General features: G+C 43.2%; 1 protein-coding gene across 1 annotated transcript in view; it reads left to right on the top strand.

The window, feature by feature from the left end:
• The window catches only part of camk1d (calcium/calmodulin dependent protein kinase ID), a 186,364-nt gene that overhangs the window by 66,597 nt on the left and 97,718 nt on the right, over positions 1 to 22,049 (top strand). The window contains exon 2 of the mRNA XM_002935249.5: positions 17,246 to 17,377. Within this exon, the coding sequence (XP_002935295.2) occupies positions 17,246 to 17,377 (132 nt within the window). The remainder of the gene's footprint in view (positions 1 to 17,245; positions 17,378 to 22,049) is intronic.

The following is a 22,049-nucleotide window of genomic DNA, read 5'->3' as shown; positions in this document are numbered from 1 at the left end:
TTTTTGTAATACCAGTTAAAAAGCTGCTTTTGATAGGCCGTTTATAATACAAGTTATTTTAGTTACGAAAGTTCCCTTTAAAGGAGAACAAAAGCTTAACTAAAGAAATAGGCTAGAAATGTTGTACATCAGGGATCCCCAACCTTTTTTAATGCGAGCTACACTCAGATGTAGAAAGTGTTGGTAAGCCACCCAAGCAAGAAAAAATTCCTTTGGGTATGCCAAATAAGAACTGTCATTGGCTGTTAGGTAGCCCCATATAGAGGCCACTGGGAGCAACATTAAAGGGGGTGGTGAGCAACATGTTGCTTATGAGCCACTAGTTGGGGATCACTGTTGTACATTATGTTTTGGGTTTCTGTGCCAGCCCAAAGTGACCACAGCCTCTTAGCAGGGAAGTTCTGTGCATCTGACTATGCCCCCAGTAGCTCCCAATTTACAGTATGCAAGAGGACTTCCCCCATTATGTTAAGTTTGGCTACATTTACCGTGCATCTTATTTTGCAGCCAGTTAGAAGTGGAGAGCATTATCTCTAGCATACAGGTATCCAACAGTATAAATAGCATTTTGCTTTAATCTTTCTTGGAGTGGGAGCAAACCAAATAGTTTTAACCTTGTAGATTGTAAGCTCTTTTGGGCAGGGCCCTCTTCACCTCTTGTATCGGTTATTGATTACTTTATATGTTACTCTGTATGTCCAATGTATGAAACCCACTTATTGTACAGCGCTGCGGAATATGTTGGCGCTTTATAAATAAATGTTAATAATAATAATTTAACTGTTAATTTTACCTTGCTTTACATTTCAGATCTGAAGTAGTTTAAAGATGATGTCGCAACATAACTCAGGTCTTGAATATTACTTGTTTCTTTGATACAGTACAAAGAATCACAATAGGACTCATTACAGAAAATTCAGTTACAAGAGATGACATATAAATAGACCTTAATGGCTGCAATCCTTGCAAATGGATTCTTATGTTATGTTTCAGTGTTTCATGTTTTCTTTCTGCCTGACATTTTCAATAATTGTAATTTTAATAATGATGTGTCTGCTAGACGTAGCAGGTATTTGTAACCACGTGTGCCTTACAGCAGCATAAAGGTAGCATTTTTGTGCCAAGAAATAATTCTGAAGGCAAAAAAAAAACAGATGCTACAGCACCGTTTCAAAACAATGTGTTTGTCTTTGTGGGACTTTATTAATAATTTATTAGTATTACACCATTATATTGCTTTCAGCTGTAATGGATTATCCAAACAACTTTAGCTAATAGGCTATTGCTTTTGGAACCTACTCCACAGTCAAATAGAAAATATGTCCTAGTCATCACTATCTGTTGCAACTCAAATGTGAGGAGTTTTCCATCATACTGCTTTGGGTTTGTCCTGGTATTGTGTGTGTTTTACTGCAGACTCTATTAAATTCAGATTTTTAGACAGAAAATCTACTCTCTACTTGAGGTTTTAAAAATTTCCCATGTAAGTGAAAGGGTCCAACAGGAAGCTGCTGTAACTATCCTTACTTTTGTATACATGATCGTTTTACTATAGATATGGTACATACATTTGTTTAGGTCTGACTTTATGATGCTTTCTGTACATGAATGTATACAGAAGTATTGTATACAGAATTAGTTGTCAACATTACATCCTCCAGCTGGGCTTGAGTTTTGCATTGGGTTGCCTTTTACTTAATCTGTTTATTAATGACCTGGAGGAGAGCATTAAAATAACAGTATTTGTGTTTGCCATTGATACAAACCTTTTGTTTGCAAACGGTTGAATTAATCCAGAATACATGATGCTTAGAACTAGAACCAGTAAAATCTGTCTAGAATATCCGTTTTGGCCTTCAAAACAAAAAATTAACATTACTGGAAAAAAGTCCAGAGGAGATCAACTAACGTAATAAAGAATATGGATAATCTCAGTTACAGTATGAACACATATAAATGTATAGGCCTTAATAGAGGATGCAAGATTGATAATATGAGAGAAGTTCTTATGTTGAGTAGACAATAAACAGATTCAAAGAAGTGTTGCATCCTTTTTCCACAATTGAGAGAAAAAAAGATTTCTGGTATACAATGCTTATCTGGGGGCTGCTTCTTAATTGTTTTTTTAAACTCAGGAAGGAATTTATTTCCTTTTACGACTTTTTGCTATCCATTGGTGTGGCAACCTCATGCTATCTGCTTCCTTGTAAGCTCCACCTCTTTTTTCATGACAATTTTGTAGTACTGATGACTACAATTTGAGACAATTGGAGGATATGTGAACCTGCAGTATTTATGTTTTTTAAAGTTTTTTGGGCATGGATGCATTGCATGGCTCTAGTAATTTCTAAATTTGTATTTAAATGTATATTGTAAACAACTGAGGAAAATACATTAGATGCATAAAAAAATTAAAAAGCCGTAGCAGATATAAAAATATTAGATATTAAACCGTTTTAGTGTTATTAGTCAGTAAAGTAGTTCCCGTGCATTAGAACTACTTCACTCTTTTTTGGTATTCCTTGCTTTGAGTTCCTTGTAGATATTAGTCCATAATCCATGGAAAAACTTCTGATAATTAATTGAAGTCAAGACACATACTATTTGTATGTTTTGGAACCCACTCAATATTAAATTTGGACACTGCGTGAACAGAGAAATTAAAACCTTTTTACATAGTATTGTCAAGGTCATTGCAGTGTAGACTGTGACCTCTCCATTGTTAAAGGAACAGTAACACCAAAAAATGAAAGTGTATAAAAGTAACTAAAATATAAAGTGCTGCTGCCCTGCACTGGTAAAAGTTGTGTGTTTACTTCAGAAAGTCTACTATAATTTATATAAATAAGCTGCTGTGTAGCCATGGGGGCAGCCATTCAAAGGAGAAAAGGCACAGGCACATAGCAGATAACAGATAAAACACTATTGTATTCTACAGAACTTATCTGTTATCTGCTATGTAACCTGTGCCTTTTCTCCTTTTTTCCAGCTTGAATGGCTGCCCCCGTGGCTACACAGCAACTTATTATATAAATTATAGTAGTGTTACTGTAGCAAACACACCAGTTTTACCAGTGCAGGGCAACAGTGCATTATATTTTTATTAATTTAAAGCTCTTTTTTATTTTTTAGTGTTACTGTTCCTTTAATAGTTTCACATGTATGCTCTCTGTTGTAGGCTGCACCATCGTTTACATATTAAAGGGTAATTAAAGCCTAAGACAAGGTTGTGTGAACTACACTTATGGAAAAGCCAGCAACCCTATGCCATTTATCTTCAAGGTTGCATTGGCATGACCCTCTTACTTCTATATTCTTGTAGTGCAGTGGGAATTAGTCAGTGTGCTTAAAAGTTTTCCTTCCAGCAAAATATTAACATATACATATATTTTGTATTATAAAATAAATTTAGAAGACAAATATGTTACCTTTTGGGTGCTGAGAACTTGACTACTACATCAGTTTTAAGATGACAACCCTGTAAAGAAAAAGAAAATGTCTTTTGCTGGGGAAAAATTGTCAATGCCTCGTTTCAATTTCAAGCACCCCTGACAAAAAACAGACTGTTTTTAAAAAAAAAAAAAAAAATTAGCACACATTAAAGGAATAGTAACACCAAAAAATTCAAGTGTTTTAAATTAATTGATATATAACGTACTGTTGCCCTGCAATGGTAAAACTGGTGTGTTTGCGTCAGGAACACTACTATAGTTTATATAAATAAGCTGCTGTGTAGCTATGGGGGCAGCCATTCAAGATGGAGAAAAGGCACAGGGTACATAGCAGATAACAGATAAGACACCATTGTATTCTACAGGATTTATCTGTTAGCTGCTATATAACCTGTGCCTTTTCTTCTTTTGAATGGCTGCCCCCATGGCTACACAGCAGGGTTTATATAAACTCTTGTTATGTTTCTGAGGCAAATACACAACTTTTGCCAGTGCAGGGCAGTACATTATAGTTTAATTTCTTTTAAATATATACTTTTTTTGGTATTACTGTTCCTTTAAGACTGTAGTATAAAGTAAGACCCTTGATGGATGGTAATAACTTTATTCAGTCTCTTTAGCCTTAGTTAGCTACATAGGTAACTTGCCATGTAGAGAAGGCAAATGCTACTTGTCACAAGCAAGTTTGTGGTCTGAGCTCAGAAAGATGCAAAGCGATGCACATATTCAGAACATTCATTAAAGGTACTTGCATCCAAACAGACTTATTACAGTTCTTGCACTGAGCAAATATTTGTTATGAAAGCTGCATGCAAATGTTGACATAAAGAAAACCAGGAGCTACATGTGGTAATAATTTCATGGTTCCCACAGTCGTGTGAGTCAATAGGAGCAACAGATTTTATCCCAAATACTCGCACATTAATGCCATTTTAACACTGAGAGCTGAAAGGGACACCTTTTCCACTATGAAAATGTTTCTTGCATTTGTCTTGGCATATTGGATGCAGTTTTGGCAAGTGCAACTGTGCATGGTTGCGAAGATTTATTGCAGGCGACTAATCTCCACATGTGCCACTGCCCTAAGGAGCTAAATGCGTGGCTATAATTTTGGTGTTGGAAATAAGGGTTTGAGTTCTTAGAGCACTGGGCTGATTTTTCTTGAAGTACAATCTACACAGCCATGATGAACTGCATCACAATGGGGGGGGGGGGGTGATTTCCTCTGTGTTAGGGTAAAGAATGGCTTAGTGGCTCGGGATGGTGAATTAAAGGAGAAGGAAAGGCTAAGTCACTTGGGGGTGCCAAAATGTTAGGCACCCCCAAGTGACTTAGAACGCCTACCTTGTACCCCGGGCTGGTGCCCCTGTACGGAGGGAACAGCACCAGCCCGGGGCACCTGTAGACACCGCTTCCTCCTTCCTTTGCGCGCTACCGGCGAAATCCGCCGGCCGGCGCATGCACAGTAGAGTGAAAAGCCGACTTTAATGTTTAAGTTCGGCTTTTCACTCTACTGCGCATGCGCGCGCAAGCGAGGAGGAAGGAGGAAGCGCCGGCAGCTACCCCGGGCTGGTGCTGTTCCCTCCGTACGGGGGCACCAGCCCGGGGTACAAGGTAGGCGTTCTAAGTCACTTGGGGGTGCCTAACATTTTGGCACCCCCAAGTGACTTAGCCTTTCCTTCTCCTTTAAAGCATTATGGGCAACCTAGTGTAGATGGAGCATTGGGATTAGAAGGGGTCACGGAGGAAGATATCACAAAGAGATCTATCCAATAGTAATGATATATCTAACTGTACATTAAATACTGCAAATAGAGTGTAAAGTACTAACTTCTACTGTCTGCTTGTAAATGCTCAAAGCTTATCAGGTAAAATGGGAAAATTGGAGTTGATTGCATGTACAGAAAATTGGTAGCCAAAAAGCTAGCAGGGTTGTAAATATGCTAAATGACGACCTTTTTATTTCATGTAGTTCAGGAAACCTACTAGTAAATATTTTCGTTTGGCTCTGGTAATAACTAATAATACTAAATTCATCTACAACATTTGCATAGGTGATATTTTAGAGAATAGTTATAACATGGCCTCTTTTGAGATAATGCTGTACAGACAGCTCTATAAGGGAGTAACTAATGCACAAAATTTTAGATGTGCAAAGTTTGGCAGTATAAGGGCATCTCTTCAGTATATTAACTTTTTAAGGCTTTTCATAGGGTTAAAGAAAGAAAATTGAATTCTTCAAAATGCTGCTTAACAAATATACATGGAAGTATGTTCCCCTTGTAAGCAAGGAAAGACGTTGCAAAGCAGGACCCTGATAAGTGCAGTGTCAATTTTGCGGCCCTCCCAAACTACCCCTTCACCCTCTTACTTACCTCACCTCTCCTAACAATCATACACACGACAACCTCTTGTGGATAGAAAACGCCGCAGCCTGTTTATTTACAACATTATAAATTTGTTAAACAATAACATATTACTGTAAATAAATAACATAACATAACAGTCTCATTGGTAACCTCGTAACAATAAGCCACTGAAGGCTGCTTTTGTGGAAGCTGTCTCTGCTCCCCCATCGTAATCCTTTTCCTGAGGTTAGGAACCCCTTTTCTCTAGCCACCACAGCCCCTATTTCCCACCAACCTATGGCTGTACTCACTAGCCTCCGTCTAACCTTCCGCCACCAGCGTTCCGGGGTGACCCCCTTACGCCGGACGCGCCTGCCCAACCGAAAGCCCTAATGCCCTTTCTATCCCATCGGCCACTGCCAAATTAAAAATGTCCAGCCCGACTGGTGACAAATGCACGCCATCCAGACGGTAAAATCCCGGTAGTCTACCTTCCAATTCCTTGTGCCTAACCACAATCCCCCCCAAACGCCTAACATAAGCACTCATCAGTTTGTTCACCTTTACTCTACTCCTTTCCATTGCTTCCTGGTTCCTAGCCCCCCTCCACTGTAGCCTACCCACCATTTCTGACCAGACTATTTTAACCCCCAGCAACTGCGACCGCAGCCTGTCTACATCGCCTTCATTAGTCTCACCAATTCTTTTTGCGCGACGATGCCCATGTCGTTTCCTCCAGCATGGATTACCAGCACCTCTGGCGGTGCCTCCTTCATCACCAGCTCCATCACCCTGGTCAACAACTCAGACCATCGTAGGCCCCTAAACCCAAACCACTTCACCTGTGCTTGTCCAGCCGAGAAACCTAGCTGCTCCCCAGCGTGTCTGGCTGCTGCTCTTTCGCCTGCCCAGTGGATGTATGAATGTCCAATCAGCCAGACCACTTTTCCGTGACCTTGAAATACAACAAAACTCGAACCAGCACATATAACAGGGTAACTCGCTCCCCCACTCCCTCCTCTCCTCTACAAGAGTGCCGGTCGTATGTAACTGCGGAACCGCTTCGACTCCCATCTCCCTATCTTGCGTATTAAGTCTTCCGACAGGCCAGCCCTTGCTGCCTCTGTGGCTGCCCCTATCCGGAATGAGTGCATGCCATACTCTCCCGGGGTTTTGCCTAGTCTTGTTAAGCATGATCTGAATACTGCTATAAATTGGTACCGCGTCAGCGGCAGCCCGTCCTTGTGGTGCTACTGGTGCTACCTGCCGGAAACGCTCCCACTGAGCGCTAGACAAAGCATCAGCCACCACATTTGCGACACCTGGGACATGCACTGCTCTGAAACATAAATTAATCTTTAAGCATTGTAGAACTAAGACCCTCAATAGCCGCACTACCTCCGGCGAGGTGGCCGACTGCTTGTTGAGGGCCTGCACCGCCCCCAGGTTGTCGCACCTGAATACCACCCGTTTGTTGGCAAGTTGTGTCCCCCATAGGAAAACTGCCACCACGATCGGGAAAAGCTCCAGGAAACACACATTTTTTATCAGACCGCCCTGTAACCATTCCTCCGGCCAGTGTGCTGCACACCAACCACCGCCCAGATAGGCCCCGAAACCTACACTGCCGGAGGTGTCCGTAAACAATTGAATCTCCTCATTCGTGACCTCCTTCCCTTGGAAAATCACCTTGCCATTAAACTCCTTCAAAAATAGATCCCATATTTGCAGGTCTCCCCTAACTTCAGCTGTCAACCGCACGTGGTGGTGTCCCTCCTTACCCCCACTTAGCAGTGCGCCCAATCTTCTGCAAAACACCCTGCCCATGGGGATTACCCTGCAAGCGAAGTTGAGCTTACCAAGTAGCGACTGTACCGTTTTGACTGTAACCTTTTTCTTGCCCATCGTCTCCCCCACACTCTTACTCGGGTCTCGTCTTCCCCATCACTGTGTCAATCTCTATCCCCAAGAAGCTCAAACAGGTCACCGGCCCCACAGTCTTGTCTGGTGCCAGCGGTACCCCAAAATCAGCCGCTACCTCCTTTAAGACTTCCAGCAAGAATGAGCACCATTCCGTGGAAGCCTGCCCCACGCACAGGAAGTCGTCCAGGTAATGCACCAGGTTCTGGGACCCTGTGCATTTTCTTACCACCCACTCCAAGAAGCTGCTAAACTTCTTGAAGTATGAGCAAGAAATAGAACAGCCCATAGGCAGACATAGATCGACGTAAATTTCATCGTCCAACTTACAACCCAGCAGGTGCTGACACTCCGGGTGTATGGGCAATAGACGAAAAGCCGACTCTATGTCCGCCTTGGCCATCAGTGCCCCCGGTCCCGCTGCCTGGACCACTGCCACGGCCCTATTGAAGGAGGTATATGACACCGAGCAGAGCTCCGGGTCGATATCATCATTCACAGACTCCCCTTTGGGGAATGACAGATGGTGTATCAGTCTGAATTTGCCCGGCTCTTTTTTGGGAACCACCCCAAAGGGGGAGATCCTCAAGTTGTCCCATGGCGGGTCCTTGAAAGGCCCGGCCATCCTCCCTAACGCCACTTCCTTGGCTATTTTCTCCTTCGCTATACCAGGGTTCTTATCCAGTGATTTTAGGTTCCCATATGTACCCCCCCCCCCGGGGCCTGAACGGTATCCTGCAGCCGAACGGAAAGCCCTCTTCTAAAAACTCTGCATCCCCTCGCTTACCGTACCGTTTTAGCCAAGGCAGCATCGCGCCTAAGCTCATGGCGTCCTCCCCTTTTCCAGAGTCCGCACTCTTTGCACCCCCTTTTCCCCTCTTGAAACACTTACTGTATTGGTAGGACCCCCCGCAGCCCGAACATTCGTGTTTGTACTTGCAGGCCGTGCCCCACCTACACTGTCCGTCATTATACATCCAGCAGCATCCCAGTCTATACCCCGCCGGTGGGGCCGCCGACTGCCCCCCACCGGCGGGCCTTGGAAAGGGAGACGTTTTTTGTGCCATCATGAGCCTCATCCAGAGGGTCATGTCGACTTGATCCTACCTCATCCCCAGGGTTGACGGCGAGGCTTGGCGGAACTGTTCATCGTATCTCCACCATGCCAACCCGCCGTACACCCTGAATGCGTCCCAAATCCCTTCCAGGTAGCAGAACAGCGCCGAACACCTCTCGGGGTGTTTCTCCCCCGTCACGCTGGCCAAGATGCAAAAGGCTCTCAACCAGTTGCCAAATGTTTTGGGTATTTTCCTATAACGCTTCGCCCTCTCCTCCTCCTCCTTCTTCCTGTCCTTCTTGTCATCCTCCTTAATCTCCACTGTCTCCTCCAAAGGCAGCAGGGAAAATATTTCCACAAACTCGCCTTTTTCAATCTTCTCCCTTACTTCCTTTTTGAGGTGAGCTCCCAAGGGCCTCGCGAAGGATACGTAGGCGTTTTGCCTGGCCGTCTCCGGTACCCCCCCCCCCGTCATTGTGTCCTTCTCCTTGTCCCTCTCTGTCACTCCCGCCTCCTCCCCGCTCTTTGACGCATCCCCTCCGGCCCCTTTTGTGGTGCCTCCTGCTGCCCCCGTTGCTCCCGGGTTCCCGGTCGCCTCCATCTGCCCTATGGCTGCAGTGACACCCGTCCACACCCTTGTCGCTCCCCCTGCGTCTGGGCTGGGGCCTTCCCACCTAGCCAATAGCTCCTTCAGACTCTGCAAGATGCTCCCCCTGCTCCCCTCTCCCGTCTTACCCCCTCCTGGCCTGCTGGCGATCGCCTGTGCAGAGGCTGTCCTCTCCTGCTCCTGGACCTGCCCGGCTCCCGGTTGCTCCTGTCCCGTAACCGCAGCCGTCTGGGGAGTGTCCTGGATTCGGCGGCCCCTGCTACTCCCGCGGGCGTTGCTGCTCCTTCTCCGTGTGTCAGGGGTCCTCCTGTCGCCTCCCGTGGACCTGGGTGAGGAAGCGCAACGGCAGCACACCCTGAGGGACCTCCCGCCGGGTGACCTGGCCCCTGGGCCTCGTCCTTCCCCTCTATCCCAATCAGTTCACCTGGGCCTGGGCGACACCCGTGACTCCCATGGGCTCCTCCTCCGGTACCCCTCCCGGCCGTCCGGTCGGCCGTATCTCCCTTCCCTCACTCTACTCCTGGAGCGCCTTCTGCTCCTCGAATCCCTGCCCCTTGCTTCTCCCGGGGTATCCCTCGGGCTGTGCCTTGATGCCCGCTCCCTGTCCGGTCCTCCCCGTCTGGGCTCTGCCCCCCCCCCGTGCCCCGTCGGGCCGTTCCCCCCTCTCTCTGCTGCCCCCTGCAGCTCGGTCCCTTGATGCGCCCGCTACCGGCCCCGGGCTGCCGCCCTCATTGCCTAGCCCCTGCCGGCCTGGCGCCCCCACTCCGGGTGACCCCCCTTGGGATGCTGTCCCCTGTTCCCCCGCCCCTTCGGCCTCCGCTGGCGCCGTCCGGCCCGTTTCCCCTGCCTGGGCCCCACTTGCCTGCCGTGTGCCGGGCCCCCTCGCTTCCTGCCCCCTGCCTCGCTCTTCCGCCTCTCCTTCCACGCACCTTCCGGCCGCCGGCCTCCTCACGGTCCTACGTCCGGTCCCTGGGCCCGCTCCACGCCTCCTGTTGCCACGCGTGCTCTCCGGCTGCTCACCTCCCTTGCATCTTCCTTGGCGCTCCCGTCCCGGGCCCTCCGCTTCTGTGCTTCCTGCTACCCCCGTCTGGGATGCGCTCCTCCGCCTCCTCCGGTCCTGCGGTGCGCCTGGGCTGAGCCTCTCCGGTGGCCTTGTGCGCCTCGTGGTCCTCCTCTGTCCCGTCTGCACTGTCTGCGTCGCTCCCGCCTCGCCGGCACCCGGCCGATCTGCTTCTTCCTCTTGGGCTCCCGACAGCAGCGCCAGCAGCTCCCTCCGGAACGTCGCTCCGTCCTGTCCCGCCATCGCCTCCTGGATCCCGCGTAGTAGGTCCTGCGCCATCTTCCTCTGTCAGCTGCTAACTACAAAATGGTTCCTTCTGCTCGCGCACACCCCTTTTTATCTCCTCCTTCCGCCTCTCTGCCAATCAGCTTCAGGACTACAATTCCCACAATGCTTTGCCCCTTAAACACATATTCCCCCCGGGCCTTTCCTAGCCTTATCATGGCCCTGTGCCCTTACTCCTGCCTCGTTTATTTCCGGGGCCCCTTTACGGTTTGGTAAGTTAGTTTTGAAGTTGGTAGGAGAAAAACTTGCATTTAGTTATTCAAATTAGCTGTGATAGCTGAAACTTTTATTAGGCACACAGAGGCCAAAAAACATGCAAAATTGCAATCAGACAAGCTAAAATAGAGAATTAAAAGGGCATTGCATGAAGGATAAAAAATGAATCCAAAATTGCAAGAAGGTTTGGGACCCTAGTAACAGAGGGAGGTCAATTTTTTGATGAGTGCAGAGAAAAAGCGGCAATTCTGAACTGTTATTTTTTCCTGTCTACAAAACCAAGGAACTAACTAATGAAGGCTTCTTTTTTAATAGACCCAATTTTAATAATGTAACTATTGGTGCATGAGTGAGGAAGAAATTCAAAAGAGACTAGAACATGTAAAGGTAAACAAAGGTCCAGGACCGGATGTTATTCATTCAAGGGTACTAATGGAGCTTGGCTCTGTGATTGCCAAACCTATTCACTTAATCTTTCAGGATTCTTTAAGGTCTAGCATGATACCAAGACAATGTTAAACGTGATGCCACTAGGGTTGCCACCTGTTCAGTTTTGACCCAGACATCCTGGTTTTTGGAAGGGCTTTCCGAGTCAAAACTGCCTGCCTGGTTTTCCTAATTTGGAAAACCAGGCAGATCTCTCTGAGATTGATGCAGTGACTGGCCTGCCCCTCCCCAATCCACCACTGTGATGTCACTGCCTGCCCCAGTAAGAAACCTGGAAAGGTGGCAACCCTAGATGCCACTTTTCAAAAAGGGATCCCATTCTCAGCCTAAAATCTATAAGCCTGTTAGTTTGACATCAGTGGTAGGAAGGGAAGCTTTTGGAAGGGGTAATAATAGATATGATAGTTATACATTGCAAGTCACGATGCTATAAGTTTGTGCCCATATGGTTTTATGTTATAGATCTTGCCCAAATAATCTAATTCCTTTCTACCATGGTAAATGGGACATTTTCTAATTGGACCATTGTTGCTAGTGGAGTATGGCGGGGATCTGTCCTGGGCCCAGGGGCCTAATATATATATATATATATATATATATATATATATATATATATATATATATATATATACCCTGTTTCCCCTGAAAATAAGACACTGTCTTATATTTTTTTAAGCTCCAAAATATGCACTAGGTCTTATTTTCAGGGGATGTCTTATTTTTCCATGAAGAAGAATACAGTACAGATTTATCACCCAGTCCTAGGTGGGTGTATTATTTTCGGGGGGGTGCCTTATTTTCCGAGGGGGGTGAAAAATCAGGGGGGTGCCTTACTTTCGGAGGATGTCCTATTTTCGGGGGAAACAGGGTAGGCAAAAAATTACATGTGCAGTAGAAAAGGCCAACATTTTTGTTAAAGTTCAACTTCTGGCTCTACTGCACATGCGCACCTGCGTGATTACAGAAGAATCAGGAAGAGGGTCACTCACTTGCATGTACCCTGGGTCAGTGCAGCTTTTTGCTAACAAAGGCACCGGCCCAGGGTATCGGGTAAGTGATTACGATCACTAGGGGATGCCTAATGTTCGGCTTCCGCCAGTGATTGAACATTTCCTTCTCCTTCAGTTAAGAAACTTGCCTAAAAAAGGGAATTAATTTACTCAAGGGATGAAAACATAATTTTGCTTCTTTATAGGTCTCTGAGAAGGCCGCACCCTGAGTATGCATTACAGTTTTGGGCTCCAGTCCTGAAGAAGTATATTAATAAACTAGGGGATATTATGGAGAGATAGTGGGTTTCTCTCTTTAAAAAGTTTTACAAAATTCAGGGGCGCTTCTGCCATTAGGCGAGTTGAGAAACTCGCCTCAGGCGGCAGAAGCGCCCCAGTTACCAGGGGCGGCAAAAAGCACTAGCGATCTCACCGCCCCCCGGACCCGCTCCTGCGCTCAGAAGGTAAGCGCTGGGGAGTGGGGGGGGGGCGTCATCCAGGAGCCGCCTCAGGCGGCGATATGTCCAGAATCGCCCCTGACAAAATTAGAGGCACCCATTTAGGCTTGAGGAACAGAACTTTCAGTTTAATCAGTGTAGGAGGTTCTTCAGTGAGGGCAGTGAGGTTGTGGAATGCCCTGCATTGTTTTGATAGCAGATGTCATTAATGCCTTTTAAGAGGGGCTTGGATGATTTATTGAACAAGCATAAAATGCTAGATTATAGTGACCTTAGGATCTACAGTTAGTATAGGTATCAGTATATACTGTTTGTCTTTATGTGTGTGATACATGTGCGCTGGGATTCATTTGGAGGGGTTAAACTTGATGGACCTCTGTCTTTTTTCACTCTGAATTAACTATGTCATAAGCCATATTGTGCAAAAAAAGGATTGCTTTTGGAAAACAATGTTTAGTTAATAAAGTGCAGATTTTTATGTTTCTTTCATAAAGCTTTAAACCCCCAGCCTGAGTATATAAGGTACAGGCCTGCTATCATGTTAAAAATTACAAATTTATGTGTGCAGTCATGTCTTTCCAGAATCAAGTACCTGCACATGGAATATGAATTGCTAAATTACTGCTGCATGTAAGTAAAATTTGCTGACAAAGAGGTACAAGAACATTGCAGGGATGTGACTTGATCTGACCTTGCAGTATGGAAATGCCACCTATTTTTTTTTTTCAGGCACAAGTCTTTCCTTGCCATCTGATTAAAAACAAACATCTTATTGGTTGCTATGGGTTCTGACCAAATATTGTGCTTTTTATTGCATATTAAGGCTAGTGTTTTTAAAAAGCATAGTATTCTCTCTTAAAACCATTTGTGTTGCCATAATGCCCTAGGGAATCATATCTAGTTTGGGGGGGATTCAGAAAAACTCAGAAAAAGTTGAGGAAAAGTCACGAAAACTATGACTTTTTTTATCATTGTCACATGATATGCGATTTTACAAAATTGGGCCACAAAGTGGAAAATTAGGTTCAATGTTGAAAAGTGCAAAGTTATGCACTTTGGTAGCAATAATGAGAAGAAATAAAGAAATTGAGAAGGATTTTTTTGTAGATAAGTTGTCTAATTCATGGCAGTGTCATTCTGTGGCTACTAAAGCAAATAAAGTTCTGTCTTGCATGAGTGAGGGCAGTGAGGTTGTGGAATGCCCTTCCTAGTGATGTTGTAATGGCAGATTCTGTTAATGTCTTTAAGAGGGGCCTGGATGATTTCTTGATCAATCATAGTATACAAGGCTATTGTGATACAGGTATGGGATCCCTTATCCGGAAACCCATTATCCAGAAAGTTCCAAAGTACGGAACGGCCATCGCCCATAGACCGCTCAACTAATCTCCCCGTGTGTCACAGCCTTTACAGTTGGAGATATCTTTAATGATCAGCCACTTCTGGCTTCCTACCTAATGTTCCTACCTAACAATGGTCCTTAATTTCTTCCATTTCTTCACATTTGTGTAGACTGTTGATTGGTGGAGTCCAAAATCTTTAGAGATAGTCTTGTAACCTTTTCCAGCTTTATTGGCATCAACAACTCTTTTTTCTGAGGTCCTCAGACACCTCCTTTGTTGAGCTATGATACACAACCACAAATGTGTTGTATGTGTGATCAGGCTTTGCTGGATCCCAGTTCTTTAAATAAAACAGGGTCTCTCACTCTCACCCTAAATTACAGCTGCACAATTGGTAGGTGTATGCACAATTCTAATACAATGTAACAGAAGCAGCAATTGCCTATGGGATTTCCAGAATTGAAAAGCTGATTATTAGATTGAGATTACTGATTTGAAAGGTATTCTGTTTCTGTGCATTAGAAGAGATTCTGAATATCTGCCATACAAGCAATTAGCATGATAGTTTTTATAAATACAAGCTAGCCAAGCCAGAAATATTTTTTGTGATTTTTTTTCAATGTCTTATATGAGTAAGGAAAATAAAAATATATATAATATACTTAAATGTTAATATTTTTTAGTACAAAACCATGCCCAATGTACTGTACTTAAGCATGTATATGGTTAAAATTTATTATATAAATAAAATATACGTCCTTTACTTAAGCATGTATATGGTTTAAATTTATTATATAAATAAAATATACGTCCTTTATTCAGAAATATGTTATCCAGAAAGTTCCAAATTACGGGAGTCCACTTTAAGGAAATACTTATTTTTTTAAAACTGCACTCACAGGCATAGTATCCATCTGTGAATACACACAGATCGGGTTGTGGAACAAAAATGTGAAAGTATACATTTTGGAGCCAATATCTGCGTTGTATGCGTGCTCACAGGCTGGCACTGTGCCTGTAAGTGCACTTGTTAGAAGGAGTGGATCAACAAGCATTGGCTTTTTCAGCTGTGTGCCATCCGCCTTTTGGCTGGTATTTTCGAAGTATCTATTAAAGAACACACTGATGAGCAGAGATCCTGCTTGTGTATATGACTAAAAAATCTGGAGTCCTTACCAAGCATAATGAATACGTTAAGAAAGCTTAGCAAATAGAAGAAACCACTTGACATGTCCTACTTCCTTCAAATGGGGAATGAATATCTAGGTAAGTAAAGCTGGGCATACACTTTAATGTCTTAACCTGATTTGGCCAACAACATGCTGGGTCAAATTTGGCTTATCTGATTATTTGGCTCTCAGGCAAACAATCTTGTATTGAAAAGGGAAACCATATCAGTGCTTCGATTCTCTCCTTTTAGATTTTCAGACTTGGATTTAGTCAAAAGCTTTTATTGGGCCATGTATGGCCAGTTCAAGGTAAAAATGAAGTGCCTATGTTTCTTGGATTATGTCGAACGGAGTAGCTAGATAAATAAATCTTGCTTAGCAAAAAAGAAAGAGTCATGTGATTGGCAGCTAAGTGGAAAACACTTTAGACAACAGCAATAAGCAGGCCTGGTTCCCTAGCACTTTGTAACTGCTTGTGAAATAACAGTATGGTTCACTGAATGCTTTTCTGCTTCAAGGACTGTTCAGCGTTCCAATGCCCATTCTGCAGTGCTCTGAAATCATTAAATATTGAAGCTGCAAAAATTCAAATGAATAAGCAAAGAACCTGTTATCAGCAATACTAGTTTGTTTAACTTGCAGAGGAAATGTGAATGAAGAAAGCCATGAGGTTCTGAATAAGTGGTGGCTGACTGATGAAACACAAGCCAGACTGTAGATAACAGGCTAATATAAAGGGTAATCTAGCAGAAATGTTGATCTGGTAAAAGTACATAACATCTTGGCGCAGCACTTTTTTATAGTGAGCAGTATGTTCTCCATATTATAAAACTTTTCAGTGGAATAACATTTGCTCTTGTAGTATTTTTACATGACTGCCATAATGAGAATTTGAATGTCCAGCTATGTACATGATTAGTACTGGTAAAATGTACTGGTGCATTTTAACTTTCAATTTATAGTTTACCTTCTACTAGCGATAAGAACCTCACTGCCAGCTAAGAATAAATCATTTGAAACAAATTATTATGATTATTAAGGAAACAGATATCTAAATGGAATTAGAAGCAACCTGTCCCCTAGGAGGCAGGTAAGGAAGGTGATCATTCATGCTACATTGCAGGATGTGGGCTATTTAGCCATTATCCATGTACTGCAATGAGTTACACCAGTGCTTAGGATAAGTGTTTTCCTTATCCCAGGAACTCTTCTAAAATTGTTTTGAGGAGATACCACAAAACTTTCTATAATTTCAGACATAATATGGGGAAGATTAGGATTCATTGGAACCACCAGACCCTCACTGCTACAGGCCTGTCCGGGCCTTTGGCTTGTCCAATAAAGAAGATTTAGCCCTAGGGTATTGGAGCTGTTCCATTGTAGCTCTGCTATACCTCTACTTCCTGGTTCTGAGCTAGGCCAGGAAGTGCAGCCCTGGTAAGATGGCAGTCTGTAGTACTGCAGTAGTCAGTAACTCTAACAAGCCACCTACACTACATCAATATATTTTGATTAGTAACCAATAGCCACCAATAAGATGTCTGCTTTCATTAGTGTAATCTGTGCTTTGCTGAACAAAGCTAAAAATCTGATTGGTTGAGCTAAATTTTTAATAGTAAAAAAAAATCATGCATATAATGATTTGTGCAAGTATTTCTACAGGTTTATCTGCAGAATAACATGATAACCAGACTCAGTGGAGAATTTGTTCTTTGGCCATGCATGATGGATTCCATCGGAGCTCTTTCAGGAAAGAGCATGGTTTGTTTATTTGTTGTAAAGCATCATATTAGAGTCTTTGCTACCCATGAATAGTTACTCTATAGTTACACCTCTGTATGTATCATTGAATGCCTTGAGCTGCATCATTCATTTTATCTTCTGTTTTCTGCAGGGGCGCATTTTCTGAAGTAGTTTTAGCTGAAGAGAAGGCAACCGGTAAACTTTTTGCTGTGAAGTGCATTCCAAAGAAAGCTCTAAAAGGGAAGGAAAGCAGCATAGAGAATGAAATTGCTGTTCTAAGGAAGTAAGTCTTTTTTAAGGACTTTTACATAATATATGTATGTTTAAAGATGGTTGGTTTTAAGCCAATCTTTGCTCTGTGACGCTACACTTGGGCTAAAGCTGTGCCTGTCAGTGCAGCTGAGCTGCAGATGAGAAGTAGACGGTACACCACATGTAACTGTGGCCTTAGACTGCCTTTTTGCAGAAAATGCAAAATGCAAAGGCTTTAAAACAAGGCAAATTACATGTTGTAAAATATAATGAAAGTGCTACTAGTCTGGCCACCACAATTTCTAGAAACACACAAGCATTACTGACACATTTATAAATGTTATAAGAATGTCATCCCAAGACCCCAATATCCAGGGCATGACATTTCCTAAGCACCGTCTTCATTGTTAACAGACATCTGCCATCTTTTGTCTGACTTACTAAGAAGTGCATAGGATGTTGGATTGCTGCATGCTCCTAAAATCAGACTCAACATCTTGTGTGCCTTAGTTTTATTCACCTAGAAGCTGAGGCAGGGTGTTTTAATACTTAAGATTTCGGTCTGGGTGGTGAAATATTGATTATTTTAATAAACATGTTGGGGTCACTTTGAGACTTTAAATACAATAAAAAGTGACATTGTGGACCTGCCACCCAGACATAAAAACCTGTATAATAAAAGTCCTTTTCAAATTAAACATGTAACCCAAAGTAATTTTTTATTAACACATCTATACCCATTATATAAGCATTTAAAAGTCCCAGCTGTCAATCATATATTACCTGCCCCACCTCTATGCCTTAGGCATAGGGGTGGGGCGGACAGTTACTTTCACTTTTAATTCAGATCTTCTTAGATGTCACTGCACTCCTCACATTCCCTCCTCACCATTTAATTGTGTAATCAGTGCACGGATATGGGTATCAGGTCCCCCCATACTGGCACAGAAACAAGATTTTAGTGTCCACAAAATCGCCTGCATGTTATCTGCAATTGTAAATTCCAGTGCTGAAGGAAATAAGTTTAAAATAATTTATATAGTGTAATTGTTTATTTTGCTTGACAAACACAATAGAAAACAATTTGTAATTATTTCTTAGGGTGACAGGTCCCCTTTAAGGTATTCCCATTGCGTTTATCCCTATAGTTGCCAGCTACATCTCAAAAATGTCTATGACTTAAGTAAGATTTTACATAAAAATGCTTTAATGTAAATATTTATCTTTTAATATGTTATGTGTCCACTACATCATTTACACTGTGTTCATAATGTGATTACCTGTTATCCTACATGCCACTAACGCACTGTGTTATATACAGTAGCATGCACTGGAGGATGTAGTCAGAAGGGAAAAGCGAGGGGTGGGAACATTGGGGTCACAGTGTCTTCTTTGCTAAAGTATTATCGCATGTGTTAAGTCGCATATCGCGTGCGTTAATTAGCGCGCAACCACATGCGTTAATTCTTGCGCAGAAATAATACTAACGCATGATTCACAAACACTTAGACGCGCTAAATATCGCATTAGTCTATGCGAAAATTAACACCTACTTGGGGCAGACGGTAATTATAGAAAAGTACAGTTCATGAGCTTTTGGCAACACAATAAGGACTTTGCAGTGTGATTTTATGAATGCCCTTTTCCAGGCCCATTTCCCAGCTACCAGCCTAGAAATAATTACTACTTGGCACTTGTTTTTCATTGGAATTTATATTGGTCACAGCTTTATTACATGACATAAGCAACAACATTAGGTAACAATATAACTAACAGGTACATAATAACAGTGTTATATTAATAATATTGACATTAAGATTAACAGTAATACTTAGAAGCTACAAGATCCCTGGTGATACCAAAACGAAGTGCTTGACAATTATACCAGACCAGCAGCTGCTTGTGTCCTCTATCATGGTGGGTACACCTCCCAGAGACCAACATCCAACCATGTCCCACTCACAAACTCAGCATTGCTGATAAACAAACACCATTGCCAGGGACCTGCTGCATGGCTGTAACAACAGGATATATTGCTTTAAACTGTTGCCTAACATGATCCCCTGAATACTCACCTTTCTGGGTCAACTTAACCTGTATCCAACTAATACCGGCCACAATTGTGAAAACTAACACAAAAGCGACAGGCCCGGGTTTGTGGAAAGGCCACAAAGGCCCGGGCCTAGGGCAGCACAAGTTTAGGGGCGGCATGCCGCCCCGCCACAACAGATTTTTTATATTTGGCTCCCATACGGAGCAGTCAGGACCTCTCCCCACTGCTCCGTATGGGAGTTTAAATGTGCGATTGCACATGCGCATTGATCGTGCATGCGCACTCGGGGGAGAGGGCGCGGCGCGATTGCGCATGCGCACTCGTGGGCGGGGGCGGCCTTGGGGAGCCGAAAAGTTAAATCCGGCCCTGAAAAGGGAACCAATGGGAGGGCAGTTGGGACTCCATTTTCTCTCTCCAAAATGGATGCCCTCCCTAACTGCACTTGATTCATATTCCCTTTGTTCCTCCTGCCAATACAACAAAACTGCCCAGTCTTGAGCCCTCAGTCAGCACTTGCTGTACCGGGCTTCCCATTCTACTTGCAAACTCTAAAATTTTTGTCCCTTCTGTAGCTGTCTGTGCAATTTCCTTTAGCATCTGTTTCTGACTGAACAACTCCCCAGTGAAATTAAACAAGATCTACTTGATTAATAGGCTATACCTGCTGTTGAATTCTGGTAGGGAAGAGATAAGAAAGGCTGACATCTTATTCATGGCTGAAACTTCAAGTTGAACCCAGTAATTCCAGAATCTATGGAAAACAAACCAAGAAGAGAATATTTAGACATTTGGTGCTAGGGTTTTGTCTTTGTGGCATAAAATTAGATTTAAGTAGTAACATGTCTCTGTTTTTATTATAATATGAAGATTATTTTACATGAATTTGTATTAATCAATTCTGTAATTGTGTCAAGTTCATTACTGCATATAATTGTAAGGAGGGAATGATCAGATACTTCTTAATTAGTGGAACATTTAAGTACAAGATACATCTCTGAATCCCTTGCTGCCATAGAAACAGTTATTTAATAATAGTTAGGGAATATAAAACATACATAGTATCTTTAAACCCTCTAAAAATGCTAGCAAAGCACTTTAGGGGGCAATAAAAGCCTTCACCTGTCAGTGCTATATGTTTTTCTAGTACATTTACCTCCTTATTGTAAGTGCCAGGTAATGCATTGCCCACTTCCATTCCCTCTCCCTTCTCTTTGTGATGTTCATGAATTACCACAAATACAATGACAGCAGACGGTATTGTGCATCCCTAGTATGCTTTTAGCCACTGCCTTGCTCATATACAAATTAAATATAAAATAAATTCCAGGTCTTGGTTACCTTAGCTTCAGTAGTGGTATAGTTGCCAATCCAGGGGTGTCTGTGCCACACCTCAGTTTACAATATTGTAGCAAAATCAGTGTAAAACTGGGCTGTCGGGATCCCGGGACTTTTCACCGCTGGTCCTTTGCCCTTTTTGGAGCATACAGCATAACTGTTTTATAGGAGGAAGATAGGAAAGAGTTAATTTAGGAGTCTGTGATGGGATCAGGAAAAAACATAAGACACACTTATTGCTACAGATAAGCAGAATAATCCAGTCAGGCTGTTAATTATATAGTTAGCTGTGTAAATGGGAGAGCATGATCTTTAGACAACCATGTAGTCTTAGCTATAAACAGTACAGGGATAGAGATTGTTCACTGCACACTATTTCTTTTGTCTGTGCTGTACTCTCCTTTCTGTATCCACTGTATTGCTCTATGCTATTATACAGCTTGTAAAGCAATAATGCAACAAACAGAACATATAGGAGAGCACAGATAGCCATACAGAATTAGTCCTGAAAGTATCTTTTTGGAGCAGACACTCTGGTTGCTGTGATATCTCTATGAATGAAATGTGTATCAGACCTCAACGAACTGTCATTTGTTGGGTAAAAAACAGTGCCTTTTTGGATAAATTAATTACTTACATGTATTTATTTTAATTTTTAATAAATTGAACAGTGAACTCAAATATTAGTATTGGGAGAGTTTTTCTCAATTGATATTTTAATAAATTGCAAATTCATAGATTCTACATTTTGCATTTTGTTTTCTGAGGTAAACCTTAGTGACTTTATTCCACATAAAATGCAGTAAATGTCTTGATTTTGCTGTAGCTGAGGTGACCTCAATGACACTATTTTCAATTATCGGGGCTCTATATCATAGATACTTTGGTAATCCTATGCATGCTGGTCATCAAAATGTTCACAGGACCATAGGGTTGTGGGCAGCAGGCGTCTGTGGCTGTATGGTGCTTGTAGGGTGTGGGCAAGGTCATTTCTGGCCCCTGAGCCGCCTGAAGCATCTCCTGCGATGCTGCCCCTGAGGCGAGTTTCTCAACTTGCCTCATGGCAGCAGCACCCCTGGGTGTGGGTGGTGGGGGCTGCAAAGATGTGGGTGGGTGTGCAACTGCGCAATTGTGCTCTCTGCACTAGCAGAGCAGAATTTCTGTTCAACTCTTAAAAGTTACCAGGAGCTGCTTTTTGCCACTCCTGGTAACTCTGGGATCGCTGCCGCCTGAGGCAAGTTTCTCAACTTGCCTCATGGCAGCAGCACCCCTGGGTGTGGGTGGTAGGGGCTGTAAAGATGTGGGTGGCTCATTA

This window comes from Xenopus tropicalis, chromosome 3 (genome assembly GCF_000004195.4).
Source record: "Xenopus tropicalis strain Nigerian chromosome 3, UCB_Xtro_10.0, whole genome shotgun sequence".
Classification (NCBI taxonomy): domain Eukaryota; kingdom Metazoa; phylum Chordata; class Amphibia; order Anura; family Pipidae; genus Xenopus; species Xenopus tropicalis.
Note: the sequence above shows the minus strand (reverse complement) of the source record. Positions and strands in the feature narration are given on the sequence as shown.